This window comes from Parasteatoda tepidariorum, chromosome 2 (assembly GCF_043381705.1).
Source record: "Parasteatoda tepidariorum isolate YZ-2023 chromosome 2, CAS_Ptep_4.0, whole genome shotgun sequence".
In the NCBI taxonomy this organism is placed as follows: domain Eukaryota; kingdom Metazoa; phylum Arthropoda; class Arachnida; order Araneae; family Theridiidae; genus Parasteatoda; species Parasteatoda tepidariorum.
Genome location: NC_092205.1, coordinates 105,112,272 through 105,127,058, shown reverse-complemented (window position 1 = coordinate 105,127,058; position 14,787 = coordinate 105,112,272). Strand labels below are relative to the sequence as shown.

General features: G+C 33.1%; 1 protein-coding gene across 5 annotated transcripts in view; it reads left to right on the top strand.

Moving 5' to 3' along the window:
- Positions 1-14,787, top strand: part of LOC107441368 (ferrochelatase, mitochondrial) — a 41,916-nt gene that overhangs the window by 15,493 nt on the left and 11,636 nt on the right. For all 5 annotated transcript variants that reach the window (XM_043055179.2, XM_043055180.2, XM_043055181.2 and 2 more), the window contains 4 exons: positions 2,291-2,439; positions 3,103-3,175; positions 6,744-6,906; positions 14,065-14,163. In XM_043055179.2, coding sequence (XP_042911113.1) covers positions 2,291-2,439; positions 3,103-3,175; positions 6,744-6,906; positions 14,065-14,163 — 484 coding nt within the window. The remainder of the gene's footprint in view (positions 1-2,290; positions 2,440-3,102; positions 3,176-6,743; positions 6,907-14,064; positions 14,164-14,787) is intronic.

Below are 14,787 nucleotides of genomic sequence, written 5' to 3'. Positions count from 1 at the left end.
TGTGTGGCAACCTTGGTAATATGATTTTTAGTGCACCATTTAATTTCTAAACCAAACAAAGCATATTATTTTCTTTTCTTCTCTTACATTTAGGAATTTTGCCAGATTGATAAAAATTATTTTTATAAAAATGGGTTGTAAAATTGCCTCAATTTTTTTTTCTTCTTGCCAACTTGCTCCTGTTCATGCTATTCAGTATCACATATTAAAATCCTTAGAAGCAAAGAAAGAAACCAATAGTACTAAATCTTCTGTTCATAATTTACATAATTTTAGTTTTTCCTATTTATTAAATCAGGGATCTGTCCAGGCCAAACTTACTACCACTTAGCGGTACCGTCACAAATTTAACTTTAGGAAGAATGGTAGTTTCACAAAATACTTTTTCTTAAAATTTTATTTTTGCATCCGGTAAAAAATTGTAAATCCCTATTTTTACCATATTTTTGTGTTGATTTTTTAATTATAATTTGTAATTTTCTCAAATTATGTCTAAATTTTCACAAAACCTAGACAGACCCCAGTAAATATTTTTATTTAATGTTTTGCTTGACGTGTGACAAGTCACATAGAACAAAAATAAGGACTGCCTGATTTGAAAAAAATAAACAGCCACATTTAATTCTAGGAAAATTAGTCTAAATTTAATCTTGGAAAATTAGTGGAAGTAGAGTAAGTAAAGCATTCCTGTACAAGCCAGTTGTTCATGAAGACTTCATAGTCTTTACTATCTGATGCTCTATGGGGTTCAAGCTGGATTGAACCTTTACAATGACAGCCCAAACTCACAAATTATTCCATCAGGTTACAAAACAGAACAAGAACTGAACACTTTGAACAAAAACTAACAGATAATACACAGATAATATAGTTCAAATTATGTTTATATTTGTTGGCAACTAATCGGAAGTCTGTTCTTATATCACAGACAATCCCCTAACAATGAACTGGAACGTTCTGAAATACACAGTAAAATATTAACCAATTCTCGATGAACGATCCTTTAATCTCATTGTAGTGTGTCTATCACTACAAAATTCCAATTCACTAGTATATAAGACATGTTAACTCGATTCTTTGTTGGAGTACCTTTTCATGGATGTAGGTTGACAATTGTCAATAGCTGCCATCCCCACATGGGTGACCGGCCGTGCTGTGAACACGCCTACTTTTGCAGAAACGCCCACTATTATTTGAATCCGCCTACTTTGATGAATAGTACACATTGAACAGTTGACTTGCTACTTGTGACTGCGAGCGACATTGCCCTATTCACGCGGTTGCTTCTCAGTCTTGAACACGCCTGCCTTTGCAGAAACGCCCACTACTATTTAAACACGCCTACTTTGATGGGTGGTACACATTATGTTCACCACTACAAAAATGTAATTCCAATCTGCTAGTATATAAGACATGTCAACTCGATTCTATGACAGGGTACCTTTTCATAGATGAAGGTTGACATTGCAACTAGCATTTAGTTCAGAAAGTGCGATAACTTGGAGTTTTCTTGTTTATTGAAGTTATACTTCTTATGCGACTTCCAACAAGGTTGCGTTAAACGTTTAACGCTGCATTTTTATTGGCCGGGAAATCACGTGGTAGGATCCAGTTTTCCCTCATTCATTTCCATATTGTTTTGGTTCTCACTAGCATTACAGTTAAAATAAATATGGTTTGCACAAAGTACATTGCAGAAGGTAGCAGAGATAAATAATAAAATGAATTGGACACTTTTATAAATTCTGATTTTCTTGCTGCTAGAAGTGGTAAATTAAATTTCTCATTTTCAAACTCCACTAAATGTTTTGAAAACATAGCTTCTTCATAAAAGTGTATTTGCTTCTTATGATAATTATCTGTTATTGAATTCATGCTAATCAATAAAAGAAATTTATTGCAGGTTATTGTGTTTTAATATCATTTGCAATTTAAAATAGCAAATTATTAAAATGCTGTTTTTTTTTAATAATATTTATTTTAATAAAAAAAATTTAAAAGAAATGTTTCACTCTGTAAAAGATATTATTTAACTAGAAAAGTATTTCGCATAAATTTATATTTCGCTTGCATTAAAGTTCTTTTAAATCATTTCTATAAATATTTAATATGAACAATATATTCTAAAAAAAGAAACTATTTCATTTAAAAAAAAAAATTTCTAATTTATTATAATTTAGCTAGTATTATTGAATAGATGCTCTTATTTTTGATTGTGGTAATTTGTTTTCTATATTAAGATTTTCATAAGACTTGAAATAATGTACTTAAAGAAGATATTTTCTTTTAGCAAATTAGGCCCACTTATAGCAAGAAGACGAACTCCCACAGTTAAGCAAAAATATAGCGAAATAGGAGGAGGATCACCTATTCTTCGCTGGACTAACACTCAGGGGAAGCTGATGTGCGAATTATTGGATAAAATAAGTTCAAAGACTGGTAATTTACAATCTTAGTCATTTGAGACACATTTAAAAGAATAACTGCCAGAAATGTTTGTTCTTTATACTGTGAACCGTATACCTTAATTTTTTCTATACCCATCCCATTATTGTTAGTAACTTTACTAATATTCCCATGATTGTTAGTTGTGTAAGAAAGTTTTATGGGATGTTATATTAATGTAAAAAATTTACGCTCTATTTAAACTAAGATTTTCTTTGCACATGTTAGAAAGTCTTACATATATCTTGATTTCAATTTATGTTATACAAAACAGTTTTAAATCTATCATTCCTATTTGTTGCTGATGATGTGTTTGATAGACTTTATTATAAAAAGATTAGGATTTCAGAAAATATAGATTAGGACCACCAAACCTGGTTGATCCAAATCATACGTCATAACGTTGTTTAAAAAATTGTACAAACTGAAACTCCCTGTTTTCCTCCTACAATTGCATTGTAAAGAATTTTATTTTTGTATTTTTAAGTAGATCACTATTGAAAAATGAATGAAAACAATTTTATTCAACTAATATAATAGGTTACTTGTGAAAAATCAAATTATCTTTTTTCATTGAATTGTTGCTGCTCTGTTTTTTTTTTGTGTGTGTGTGTTATCTGTATTATACTATATGACTAATATTTCTGTTATATTTAGCTCCACATAAGCATTATGTGGGATTCCGTTATGCTGAACCTTTAACAGAAGACACTTTGGCTGCTATGGAATGGTAAACAAATTGCTGTATTTGTGAAAACATAACTTTTTATTAAACTGATTACTAAATTGCTGTTCAATTTGGCAGTTACATGTTTTTGGCAATGTGACCCCTCCTCCCCTCGTCCGTAAAAATAAGCTATTTACAGGGTATCTGCGCACCTGGAAAGTCATGAAAAATCATGGAAAGTCATGAATTTCGGTATTGAACGAAATTTGTCATGATTTTAAATATTTTTTAAAAAAATCATGGAAAGTCATGGATTTAGGTCACCGAAAAGTCATGGAAATAGGTCACCGAATTTTCAAAATGGATTTTACCCCCAATTTCATGGTGTTCCGAATATCTGAATTTGTAACAAAATTCCCACTCACACATATTTTATTAAAATATAAAATGTTTTTATCACGTTCTTTCAAAATTATGGTGTTTTTTCAAAAAAGCAAGCAGCCAGTCATTGGCGAATATTTTTTATTTCAAAATGAGAACAGAAAAATAGCAGATACCTTCTATTTACAAATATCTCTCTTGTTTACTTGAAAACAAGGCTAACTTCACCCCCATTATTATTTTTTATTTCATTTGCACTTTTACTGTAATCTAGAATAATCATCGTAGAATAAAGAATAATTCAGGCGAAGCGTTCGCCACCGTGCCAAATGCCACAATATTGTAAATTTGGCAAATAAAATTGTGTTTTGGCAAATACCTTTTTTCATTGGAAATAAAAATGTATATAAAAATTTTTAAGATTTACATTTGGCAAAGACTTTCAAAAATTGACAAATACTTTTGATATTTGGCTAATGATTTGAATTCCTTAGCACAGACCCTGTTAATTAATAGGATAATTTAGTAATCTAATTTAAAGAATTTGTAAATTAAATTCAAATAACTTTGCTTTAAACAAAATATATGTTTTAATTCATTTTATAAAAATTTGCATCTCCTTTTCTTTCCTCAAATTTAGTCTTTGTTTCAAATGTAATGTCTGCCAACTTCCTTTCTGAATTAGCATATTTAGGTTCAAATTAAGAAGCCTATAAGCATTTTTTTTATATATATAAATGAGACTGCTAATTATTCTATGTTATTTTTATTACTATTTGTTTCTTAACTCACATGCGTATAAGGATTGAATCTTGTATCAAAATTTTGACCACTTTCTGATCAGTTAAATCACTCAATTCTCAATTGGTTCTTTGTGTTTAATGACAGTAAAAATTTTAATTATTACTTCTACGAGATAAAATTGTCAAACGATTTTTTATTGTCAATCACAATTTGGAATATTTTCTAACTGGTAGAGTGTTTAAAACTTTATTTTCAAGCCTACAATGTGTTTTTGTAGCTGTTTTTCTTATCAGGACAAAACATCTGTATTTATGTAAAAAAATTCAAATATTCACTTTTCTTTTAACTTTTACTGTTTTATACTTTTAAATTTATAATGTCTGGTTGTTAAACATTTGGGAGTTCAAATAAAACAAATTTAGGCTTCAAATTATACCATTTACCTGTTAGAAATGGAGTGAGAAATATGGCTGATTAATGTATTCATTCATTTGAATTTCAAATGAATGTTTTTAAAATGTTTTAATAAGATGAGATTTCTTTACTTTTTAATATTTTAAATATTTCATACATTATAATGAAAACTTTCCGACAGTGCAAAATAAATTTGTTAGATTTAATATTCGAAATTTGAATAATAAAAAGAAATATTTATTAATTTTTGAGCAAATCAAAACTCGTCTGTTTTGTTATTAAAAGTTTGACAAAGCTCCCATTTACTAATTATTGAATGTTTCATCACGTGCCTTAATTTTATTGTATCTGAAAAAAACTGACATTGTTTTAATTATATCTAACTACATTTAACCCTCGGAACCTCCTAAAAAAACCGACTGCAAAAAATTTAAGTTAATGCATATTATGGAAGACCAAACGAGAAAGTTTTAACTTATAGGTAAGACATTATTTTCCCTGAATGAAAAGAAAACAAAATATCTAATTTCAGAAAGAAAGAAAAATAATTAAAAGAAAAAGTAATAATTAAGTTATCTTTAAGAATATGAAAATATTAATCAATAAAAAGCTGCATTTAAGAATAGAAACTCAGTATTTCTATATTCAAAGTTGCGGTTATCAAGATGGCGGATGACAAGACGAAGATGGTCAGAGTCACCAAGATGGCAGATGTCGCTAGTTTACCTAAGTATCCAGGGCTTTAGAAGCCACCAGATTGATTGGTACTTGCTTGTCTGGGAAGAGAAGGTGTGTAATGCTGACCTCATTGCCATCTTCATGTCTCAAATTTCTGGAACATCTTGACTGTCACAATATTTTTTTTGAGGTTGGAGTAGATAAAAATCATAATTTAAAAAAAAAACAACTTTTTTTTAATTTTATTTAAACCAAATTTTTTGATTTAAATAAGATTTTTTTTCTAAAAAAATTTCTATTATATATTGAGCAATTGAATCTGAGATAAAATTGATAAATAATTCTTTATTATTTTAAAAACAACCAACCAACCATTAAAAATTGTTTACTAACATAGTTATTTTGGGTGTAACTTATTATTTTCCATAAAATTAAATCATAGTTATTCTTTTGAAACTCAACAATTTATCAAATGAAAAATAAATTACTCTTGGTAGAATAAGACTTTTATCAATGTTTATAGGCACAAACGACAGATTTAATAAGTTCTGAAAGTACAGGTATTTAAATAAAGCTAAATAGGCATAACTAAGATGTGTTTATTAAAGAGCATACAGCTAAAGGAAAATAGAATTATTTAAATGTTACTTTTTTTCAGGTTTAGTTATTTTTTATTTATGTATTTTGATCATCCAATAACAATTTACTTGCACACAGTTTCATTATTTCTATTGATGAAATTTCAACATGATTACAATCAGACTTTGAAAAAAAAAATACCTTATACAATAAATCATAAATATACTCTTTAGCATATACAGTTGTTCCTCATTTACGCGAAATCATCGGGACTATCATAATTATTTGATGCTTACCGAATTTTGTTTTATCCAATACATCGTGAAATAAATTTATTGTGTATTATTAATACATGTTATGTGCTGCATGAATGTGTGCATGCAATACTATTATAAACCAAGCAATTTATAAGCGTAAAAGTTTTAACTACTTTATTAAACTATTTTATCTCGACTATTTTGTTTATTTGCCCATCTGCTACTTTCAACAAAGGAAGAAAATAAAAATAGCATTCCTCAAAATGAATTATTGGGATTTTATTTGCATGCTTAATATCTGAGCAGTTTTCTTGCATGTTATGCAATAATCAGCTTCATGTTAAACATTTAAAATACAACATGACTCACAGGACGTGTTGTTTCGTGCTACTGCTGAGGTTCGGCTGTATTTGCAATTTACATAGAAAAATTTTTTTTGATTTACATATATGATTTCTGAAAAAGATTAGTAAAGTTTAGATTTAGTTAGTTTAACTAACTAATCAGTTTCAAAGATTAGTTAGTTTAGATCTGTAAAGATTAGATATATTTGAAAATTTTGTTTTTTTCTTTGCTAGTGATGGTGTTGAACGGGCAGTTGCATTTTCACAGTATCCTCAATACAGCTGTAGTACTTCAGGCAGCAGTTTTAATGCTATTTATAGATATTATCAAAAGAAAGATACTTCTTTGAAATGGAGTTTTATCGATCGTTGGCCTACTCATCCTCTTTTGGTTAAGGTAATACTTTTCAATACATCCACTCAAGTTTCAAATACAGTTTTTTCAAAAATTAATTTATTCATTAAATAGGGATGAGAGAAAAACAAAATGGAATTTTCTGATGTCATAGTTTTACTATAAGTGATTTCACATATTTTAAAGATTACATCAGTTATAGCTCTATTTAAACAGTTTATTGCTCACATTTAAATATTTGGATAAATTCAATAAAGAGCATTACATGGTGTAGTCATCAAAATTTATACTTTTATAGTTGTCTGTTATCACACGCTTGTTCCTTCTATTGGTTCACACTCTCCCTTCTTCAATCATTAATAAAATACTTCAAATAGATTCTTTTTTTGTTAATGCAGTTTTTTCAAATATTTATTCATTAATTAATCTATTTTAGTTTTGAATGGGAGAAAAAATTGTCATTATTTTATAAAAAGTAGCTGAAATAAAAATTTTCTTTGTTGGAAGCAAGAATTGATTTTATATTACTTGTTTTTTTTTCTTCGTGTTTTATATGTTGAGAACTTTATATGTACTGTGCACAAGATAAAAAACACTTTTTGATCGGTCCTGTCTTGACAAAAGCCCTCCTCTAATTAATCAATATTTTTCCAATTCAATTTTTAGTTTAAATTTTCTACAAAAAATCACATTTTTTCTTATAAAAATTAAATAATTTTTTTCTGTTAAAAAAATAAAACAGATAGATTCAGTAAAAAAAAAAATACATTGAAAAAAATAGATTTTTTTAAAACCATTGTTATTTTTCATAATTAATAGGAAATGATCAAATAATGAAATCACACCACTATGAAAGAGTTTGCTTGTTTATATTTGTATCAACAAAATTAGTATTGTTAAATCTGCTTGAGTTAGTATTTTTTTTCTCTCGATATTTCGCGATTTTGAGTAAAAAATAAATGAAAATTTTTATGATCTTGGGCAAAATATTAATAAAATGAAAAATAAATAAAAATATAAATACTCAAAGAAAAAGTCAGAACGCAGCAATTGGTGCAAAGAGATATACAAGGTTATTTGTTCGCTGTAAAAAATAAATTTTTAAAATTAAGGAAGTAAAATTTTTAGAAAAAATAATCAAATAATTGCTGTATAGTCCTCTTTCATGGAAAGTGAGATAGAATTTTCTGAAAAATTCTGTTAAATAACAGACTGTGCTCATTGGTCAAAAAATAAGTTCAGTCTTTAAATATTTTTAGAGTGATTATAATAATGATAATGATTGAATCGTTCCAGAGGTCAATCTTAAAGGGTTCAAGAAGGTGACCTCATATGCTAATTAATTAGTGCAGATACTAAAGATTAAGTTACAAAATCAGACCCTAAAAAATACTTTTTCTGACTTAACATATTTTTTTTTGACAGATTTGTGACCTCCAAAATTTAGGGGGTAGCCTCAGTTTGGGAAATAGAGTTCCCATTGGTGAACAGCGGTTTTGTGGTTAGACTTAGAGGTTGGGCTGCTCTGACGAGCAAGGCACATCGACCAGAGGTCTATTGTACCCAAACCCTAGTCGTGATTAGCAAGAAAGCCCTATAGCTGAAATAAAGTTCAGCAAGCACCTTACAGGAACATCTTGCAGTTCCCAGGCATTGACGCAATGCTGCCCTAGATGCTCAAATCTTTGAGCAGAATAAACATCACAATCACAAAGTATGTGTCGTGATGTCTCTTCTTCTAGATGACATCCCCAACAAAGAGAATTGAATTCTATTCCCATAATGTTTAGGTATCTTCTGAGGATACAGTGACCAGTAAGAAGACCTATGATCTTCCTTACACTGTTTCTATTAAGTTTTAAGAGCTCCTTTTGACGTACACTAGGACAGTCTCGATTCAACTCCTTAGCTTGTCTCTGACCATCAGCAGCGCGCCATTGCTCATGGGCGATCTTGCCGTAGAGCTTGAAAATGGTTGCCCTAAATGAGGAAGGAGAAATTCCCAGCGCAGGTTCAGGGCCCCAGAAAATTGCATTAGAGCCAGCCCGTGCTGCTTCATCAGCTAGCTCATTTCCACCGATACCCATATGTCCTGGTACCCAATGCAGGGATACCTTGTTATGAGCGGACAGGTCACAGAGGACCGAGAAGCATTCCCACACTAACAAAGAGGTGAATTTACCCCTTTACAGTGATAGGAGAGCAGCCTGACTGTCAGAACAGATGCGGATAGTCGTATTTTGATATCCTTTGTCTAAGCATAACTTGCAGCACAAGATAATGGCATAGACCTCAGCCTGAAAAACCGTGGCATAATTTCCGAGGGGAAAGTGAAGTTTGGTACCATCATTGGAGCAATAAATTCCTGCTCCTGATTTGCTTTGAACCATCAGTGTACCATATTAGGCATTTGCCTTTAAGCCACCGAGGAGAATTAAATCATTCATCTCTAGTAGGAAAATGGATCTTGAAGGGCTTGTGAAATAGTGACATATAGTCACTAGGCATAATAAAAGAGGATAAATCCATCACTTGTGAAACAAGATGTCCCCATGACAAGTGTTTGGAATGCTCTTTCCTTAGGCCAAGGTACATAAGACGCTTTACGCCTGTCTGAGCTTCAACTTCAATGCGCAAGTTCAATGGAAGAAGCTCGAGTAAGCTCTCTAGAGCAGCTATAGGAGTGGTCCTGAGACAGCCTGACAGGGCTACACAGACCATTCTTTGTAGTCTGTTAAGATTAGACCTTGCGGAGCTCAATCTAGTCCTCGACCACCAGACAATTGCGCCATAAGTGATGATAGGACTAATAATCATTGAGTATATCCAGTAAGCTTATTTGGGAGACAGTCCCCATATGAACTACCAATAGCATTTCTGCAAGACCAGAAAATTTTTCTGGCCCTGTTGGTACAGTATTCAAGTTGAAGACCCCAATTTAGTTTGAAGTCAAAATAAACCCCGAGAAACTTGACTTTCTCCGTGAGTTCCAATTTATGGTCCAGGTAGTATACATTACCTAGATCAAGTTGCCTTTTTCGTGTGAAGGCTACATAACTTATCTTGGATGAATTGACAGGTAAGCCTGATTCAGAACACCATCTAGCTACTTCTAGGAGTGCATTATTCATTATATCAGAGACAGTTTTTCCGTGTTTTCCTCTGACAACAATAACACCGTCATCAGCGTACCCGATACAGGGAATGCCAAGAGCAGTTAACCGAACTAACAAGGAGTCCATTACCATACACCATAGGATAGGGGACAGAACCCCTCCCTGGGGGCATCCTGCGGTTGCATGCACTTTCATGCTTGCACCCAATAGAGAGGAACAAATATACCTATGCCTAGAGGATAGCAAATTCGCTATCCACTTAGTAATTATTGAGTTTATGCCTCTGTTCCTAAGTGCATTGATGAGAGTCTCAACAGGGACTTTATCAAGCGCACCTTCAATATCAATGAATACCGCGAGAGCCATCTCCTTATCTTTAATAGATTTCTCAAGCAGGTAAGAGAGCTCATACAGAGCGGTGTCTGTAGACTTGCCTGGTTGATAGGCATGCTGTGTGAAGGACAGTGGCCTTTCTATGAGCACAGTGTCTCTGAAGTGTCTGTCAATTAGCTTTTCGTTCGCTTTCAACAGACAGGAAGTAAGGCTGATTGGTCTGAATGATTTAGCCTCAAAGTAATTCTCCTTCCCTGGTTTTGGTATGAAAATCACCCTGGTATTCCTCCAAGAGAGAGGTATATACCCAAATGCTATACAGGATCGAAAAATCCTACATAGAATAGGGGCCAGTATATTCACCCCCTGGATAAGCATCATTGGTATGATGTCATCCATGCCTGGTGACTTGTAGGGCTTAAGCGACTTTATGGCCCATACAACCTTCTCATAGGAGACCACCATTTTGGCGGCTTCCCAGTCATTCCTACTACAAGTAGTTGTGGTAATAATGTGTAGGTTTTCATTCTCCACAGGATGAGATCCAGGGAAGTGTGCTTCAAGTAATTCTCCAAGAGCCTCTTCCCCTGATTCACTGTATCTTCCGTTTGTAAGACGCATGGCATTTGAACTGCAATTAAAGTCCTTAGTAAGAATTTTTGCAATCTTTGCGGTGGCAGAAGTAGTGTTTATGCCATCGCAGAAAGTCTGCCATGAGCGACGTTTAGATGCTCTGATCGCCTTGTTATAAGCAGTTAGAGCGTTTCTGTAGGACTGCCATTCACCAGATTTCTTTGCTCTGTTAAATAACTTCCTACATTTCTTACGTAATTTACTAAGCTCAGAAGACCACCAAGGAACTCGCCTTGGGGAGCTAGTAGACGTAACCTGACAAGAAATATGATACGAATCGAGTATGATCTGTTGCACTTGGTCAACAGTCCACTTCACATCATTAACATTATTGTACTTACCTGAGAGGCGCCCAATCTTCCGCTCCAGAGCTGCTCTAAAGGAACCCCAATCAGCTTTTCTGGGGTTCCTCCTTACGACCTTCAGTCCTGAGAGGTCTTTAATAGAAAAAGTAATTAGTTGGAGATTTGAAGCAGTAACTGCCCCAGATACCTTCCAATCAGTAACGTAATCTGCTGAACTAGAATTACATAAAGTAAGGTCAATGACTTCCCTTCTGTTACAAGTAACAAAGGTAGGTTCATTGCCTTTATTAAGGACATATAAATTAAAAAGTAAGATATGTTCCATAAGTACATCCCCCCGCTGGTTACAATTACTGCTACCCCACACTGTGTGGTGAGCATTTGCATCATAGTCGAAGATGAATCTACAGCTTGAACTACAGTGGGCAATTAGGGCCCTAGTAATGTCAGCTAATGGTTCCTTCTCGTCATATGGGAGATAGGCTGAAACTATGACAAAATCAGAGATTGTCTTATTGTCATAGAATTTTAGCTTTACAGCAACTAAACCTCTGTTAAGAAAGTTAACAAGATTAAGGGCATTTAGATTAGACCTAGCCACTATGCAGGTTCTGGGAAGGTCACAACGGGTATCATAAAAGATATTAAAACCTTTAACAGTGAGACCCATTATTCTACCCTTGCGGATCCAAGGCTCTTGTATAAGAGCAACATCTAGTTCTCCATCATTCAACCTTTTTGCCATAAGGCTTGAGGCAGCAATGCTATGATGGAGATTAATTTGACCAACCTTGATTGTAGCCATTGGTTAGCAGTATGAGTGAAACCAGAATAGCTATCTATCCTGGTAATCTTTAGAAGAAAAATCTTCCTTTAACAGCTCCATTGCTTCATTAATACCAAACATAGAAGCTGGTGAGTCAGGTTGTAATGTTACATCTGACCCTGAGTCCAACCCAAGCTCTGAAAAATCAAGAGCCCCAATTGAACTTACCTTTGAATCAGGGGAATTGGTCGGCCAAGGTTCATTCTCCTGTTCCATGTCCTCTTGAACATCAGGTTCTACAGAGAGGTCCGATGTTGTTAGAGCCGCCACTGCTTTTTTCCTGTTAGGATCGTGGATAATCTTAAAGACACCACGATCCACCCCAGTTAGTGCGCAAAAATTTGCCCTCGCAATTGCCTCAGCGTCTTCAGGCTCTACCTCAAAGATCCATCTAGAGGTGCCTGGTCCCACAGCACTTTGCAGAACCCTCCACCCCATAGACTTCCACCCTGGGTTTAGTCTCCGAAGACGCCATAAAAAGGTGCTCTGATCGGAGAATTGCTCCTTTGTTTTGAAAGCAACCTTCACGGGCTTGGGTAGCTCGTTTGCACCTATGACCTTGAGCATGAGGTTACCCAAGGCTTTATTGTTGAAGTGGCCTTTGATCCACCCTACAGTAAATTCATTACATTGTAAAACCAGCGCTCCTCTTTGGAGGTGGTTGCTGCAAATATCCCCACTAGGGGGAACCGCTCCGCTAGATTGGGCTTTCCTCCCAGGAACAACATCCTCCCTGGGCTTCTTTCCTTTTTGGGTTAGCGCATTGGGAGATGGAGTTGCACCAGAAGACCTAGGTCTCTTAGCTCCTCCATACACCGCCATGGCCCTCATTTTCCTTAACTTTTTTTTCTGGCTCGTGGAAAATCCAATGGTACCAGACACACTGTCCCCCGAGTGCCTTTGGGACCAGAGACTCCTACAGAGAAAGGGCCTGCACCTTTGGACGTCTCACCAGCTTCTGAAGTAGACTGCAAAGCAGCAATATTAGCACTGGGCTCACCCCAGGGCTTACCATATGCTACTGGAGACTGTATAAGACTTTTCGAACAGGAACCTCTGCCTGATTCCTGATTTTTGATTACTCATCATGTGTGTTTGCCTGCCATTTAGTTACCCAGTGAGGGGTATTCAGGGGGCACCACGTGGAGGCGGCAGGCATTACCCCCCTTTGTGGTTATAACTCCCCCTATATTGTGTTCCATTAAATAAGAACAATTTTTTAATCTATTTCCATAATTTTGATTTATTTATTTATGATGCAAAATACCTTAAAAACTTAAAAAACGAATGGAATGAATGTCATGATGCATCACAGGAGAGCAAAGGTTCTCAAAATAGAGCAAAAAAGTAAGTTAACATAGACCGTTTTTCTGACTAAACTATTGGAACCATTTTTTCCGGATCGTGGCTGTTCTATATTAAGGTCAAGAATCTGAATCTGTTGAAGGAAAAAAAAATTTAATCGTAGAAAGTCTAATTTTGTAAATTAAAATATAGTCTGGCACAAATTAAACCTCATATTTAAAGTTAGGCTTTCAAACCATTACAGGGTTCCCACTTCACATCGAGAGTTTAAATATTACCTGAAATGAAAGAGAAAATGCCGGGAATTTTTTCTTTACAAACAGGGAATTTTATTTCTTATTTTTCGTCTTTTAAAAAATTGTGACCACTCAAAGCGTAATCTATGGGATATTTAAGCGCGATATTTCACTTATATCAAACTATTTCATTTACTATAGCATTATTTAAGTATGTTCAGCTCTTTTCATCCAAGTTTTTCCGTCATTTGAAATTAGTGTAGTTAGAGCTGACACAAGAGCACAGTAATTGTGTTTCCTATTAATATAGTGTGTGCATGGGAAAACACAGGGATTTTTTTCTCCAGATTTGAATTCTGGACTGTATTCTGTGTATTTCTGTTTAAATATGTATTATTATTTACAATATCAGGTTTTTAATATTGATTTTTTTTTAATTCTTTCAGTGCTTTGCAGATCTTACACTGAATGAAATAAATAAGATCCCTGCTGAAGATCAAAAGAATATGGTTATTTTATTTACAGCACATGCTCTACCAATGCAGGTTTTTGTTATTTATTTATTTTTTGAGTGGGCATCTCTTGATTTGTTGATCTATTATTTCAACGTGTAACAGGTTTTTATTTTTATTAAATAAAAGTTCATTTTTATCAAGCATTGTTCAACCTTTTGGCTTCCAATTTTGCGTAAATGTTTTTTTTTTTTTTTTTTTTTTTTTTTTTTTTTTTTTTTTTTTTTTTTTTTTTTTTTTTNTTTTTTTTTTTTTTTTTTTTTTTGCAGTTATGGTTTTGCGTTTGTGTACAATCAAGAAAATAGCAGAAAAGTTTCCCATGCATTTATGAATAGAAACATTGATTAAGGGCTGTGACAAGATTTATTTGATTTACAGTCCAAAACTCTTCAAAAGTACATTTTGAAAATAGTTAACACACTTAAAAGAAATTATGTTTAATTTAAAATTACAGTTTCACTCAATTTCTTCAAATCACTCAATTTTTTGTATTTTTAATATTATGAAATATACAATTATATGGATGCATTGAGTGTACTCTAATAATACTTATAAAGTCCATAATTGTTTGAGTAATTAAAACAAATACAGCCGTTTCTTTTATATATATATATATGTATATATATATATATTTTAGAACTTCATATTAAACTTCTA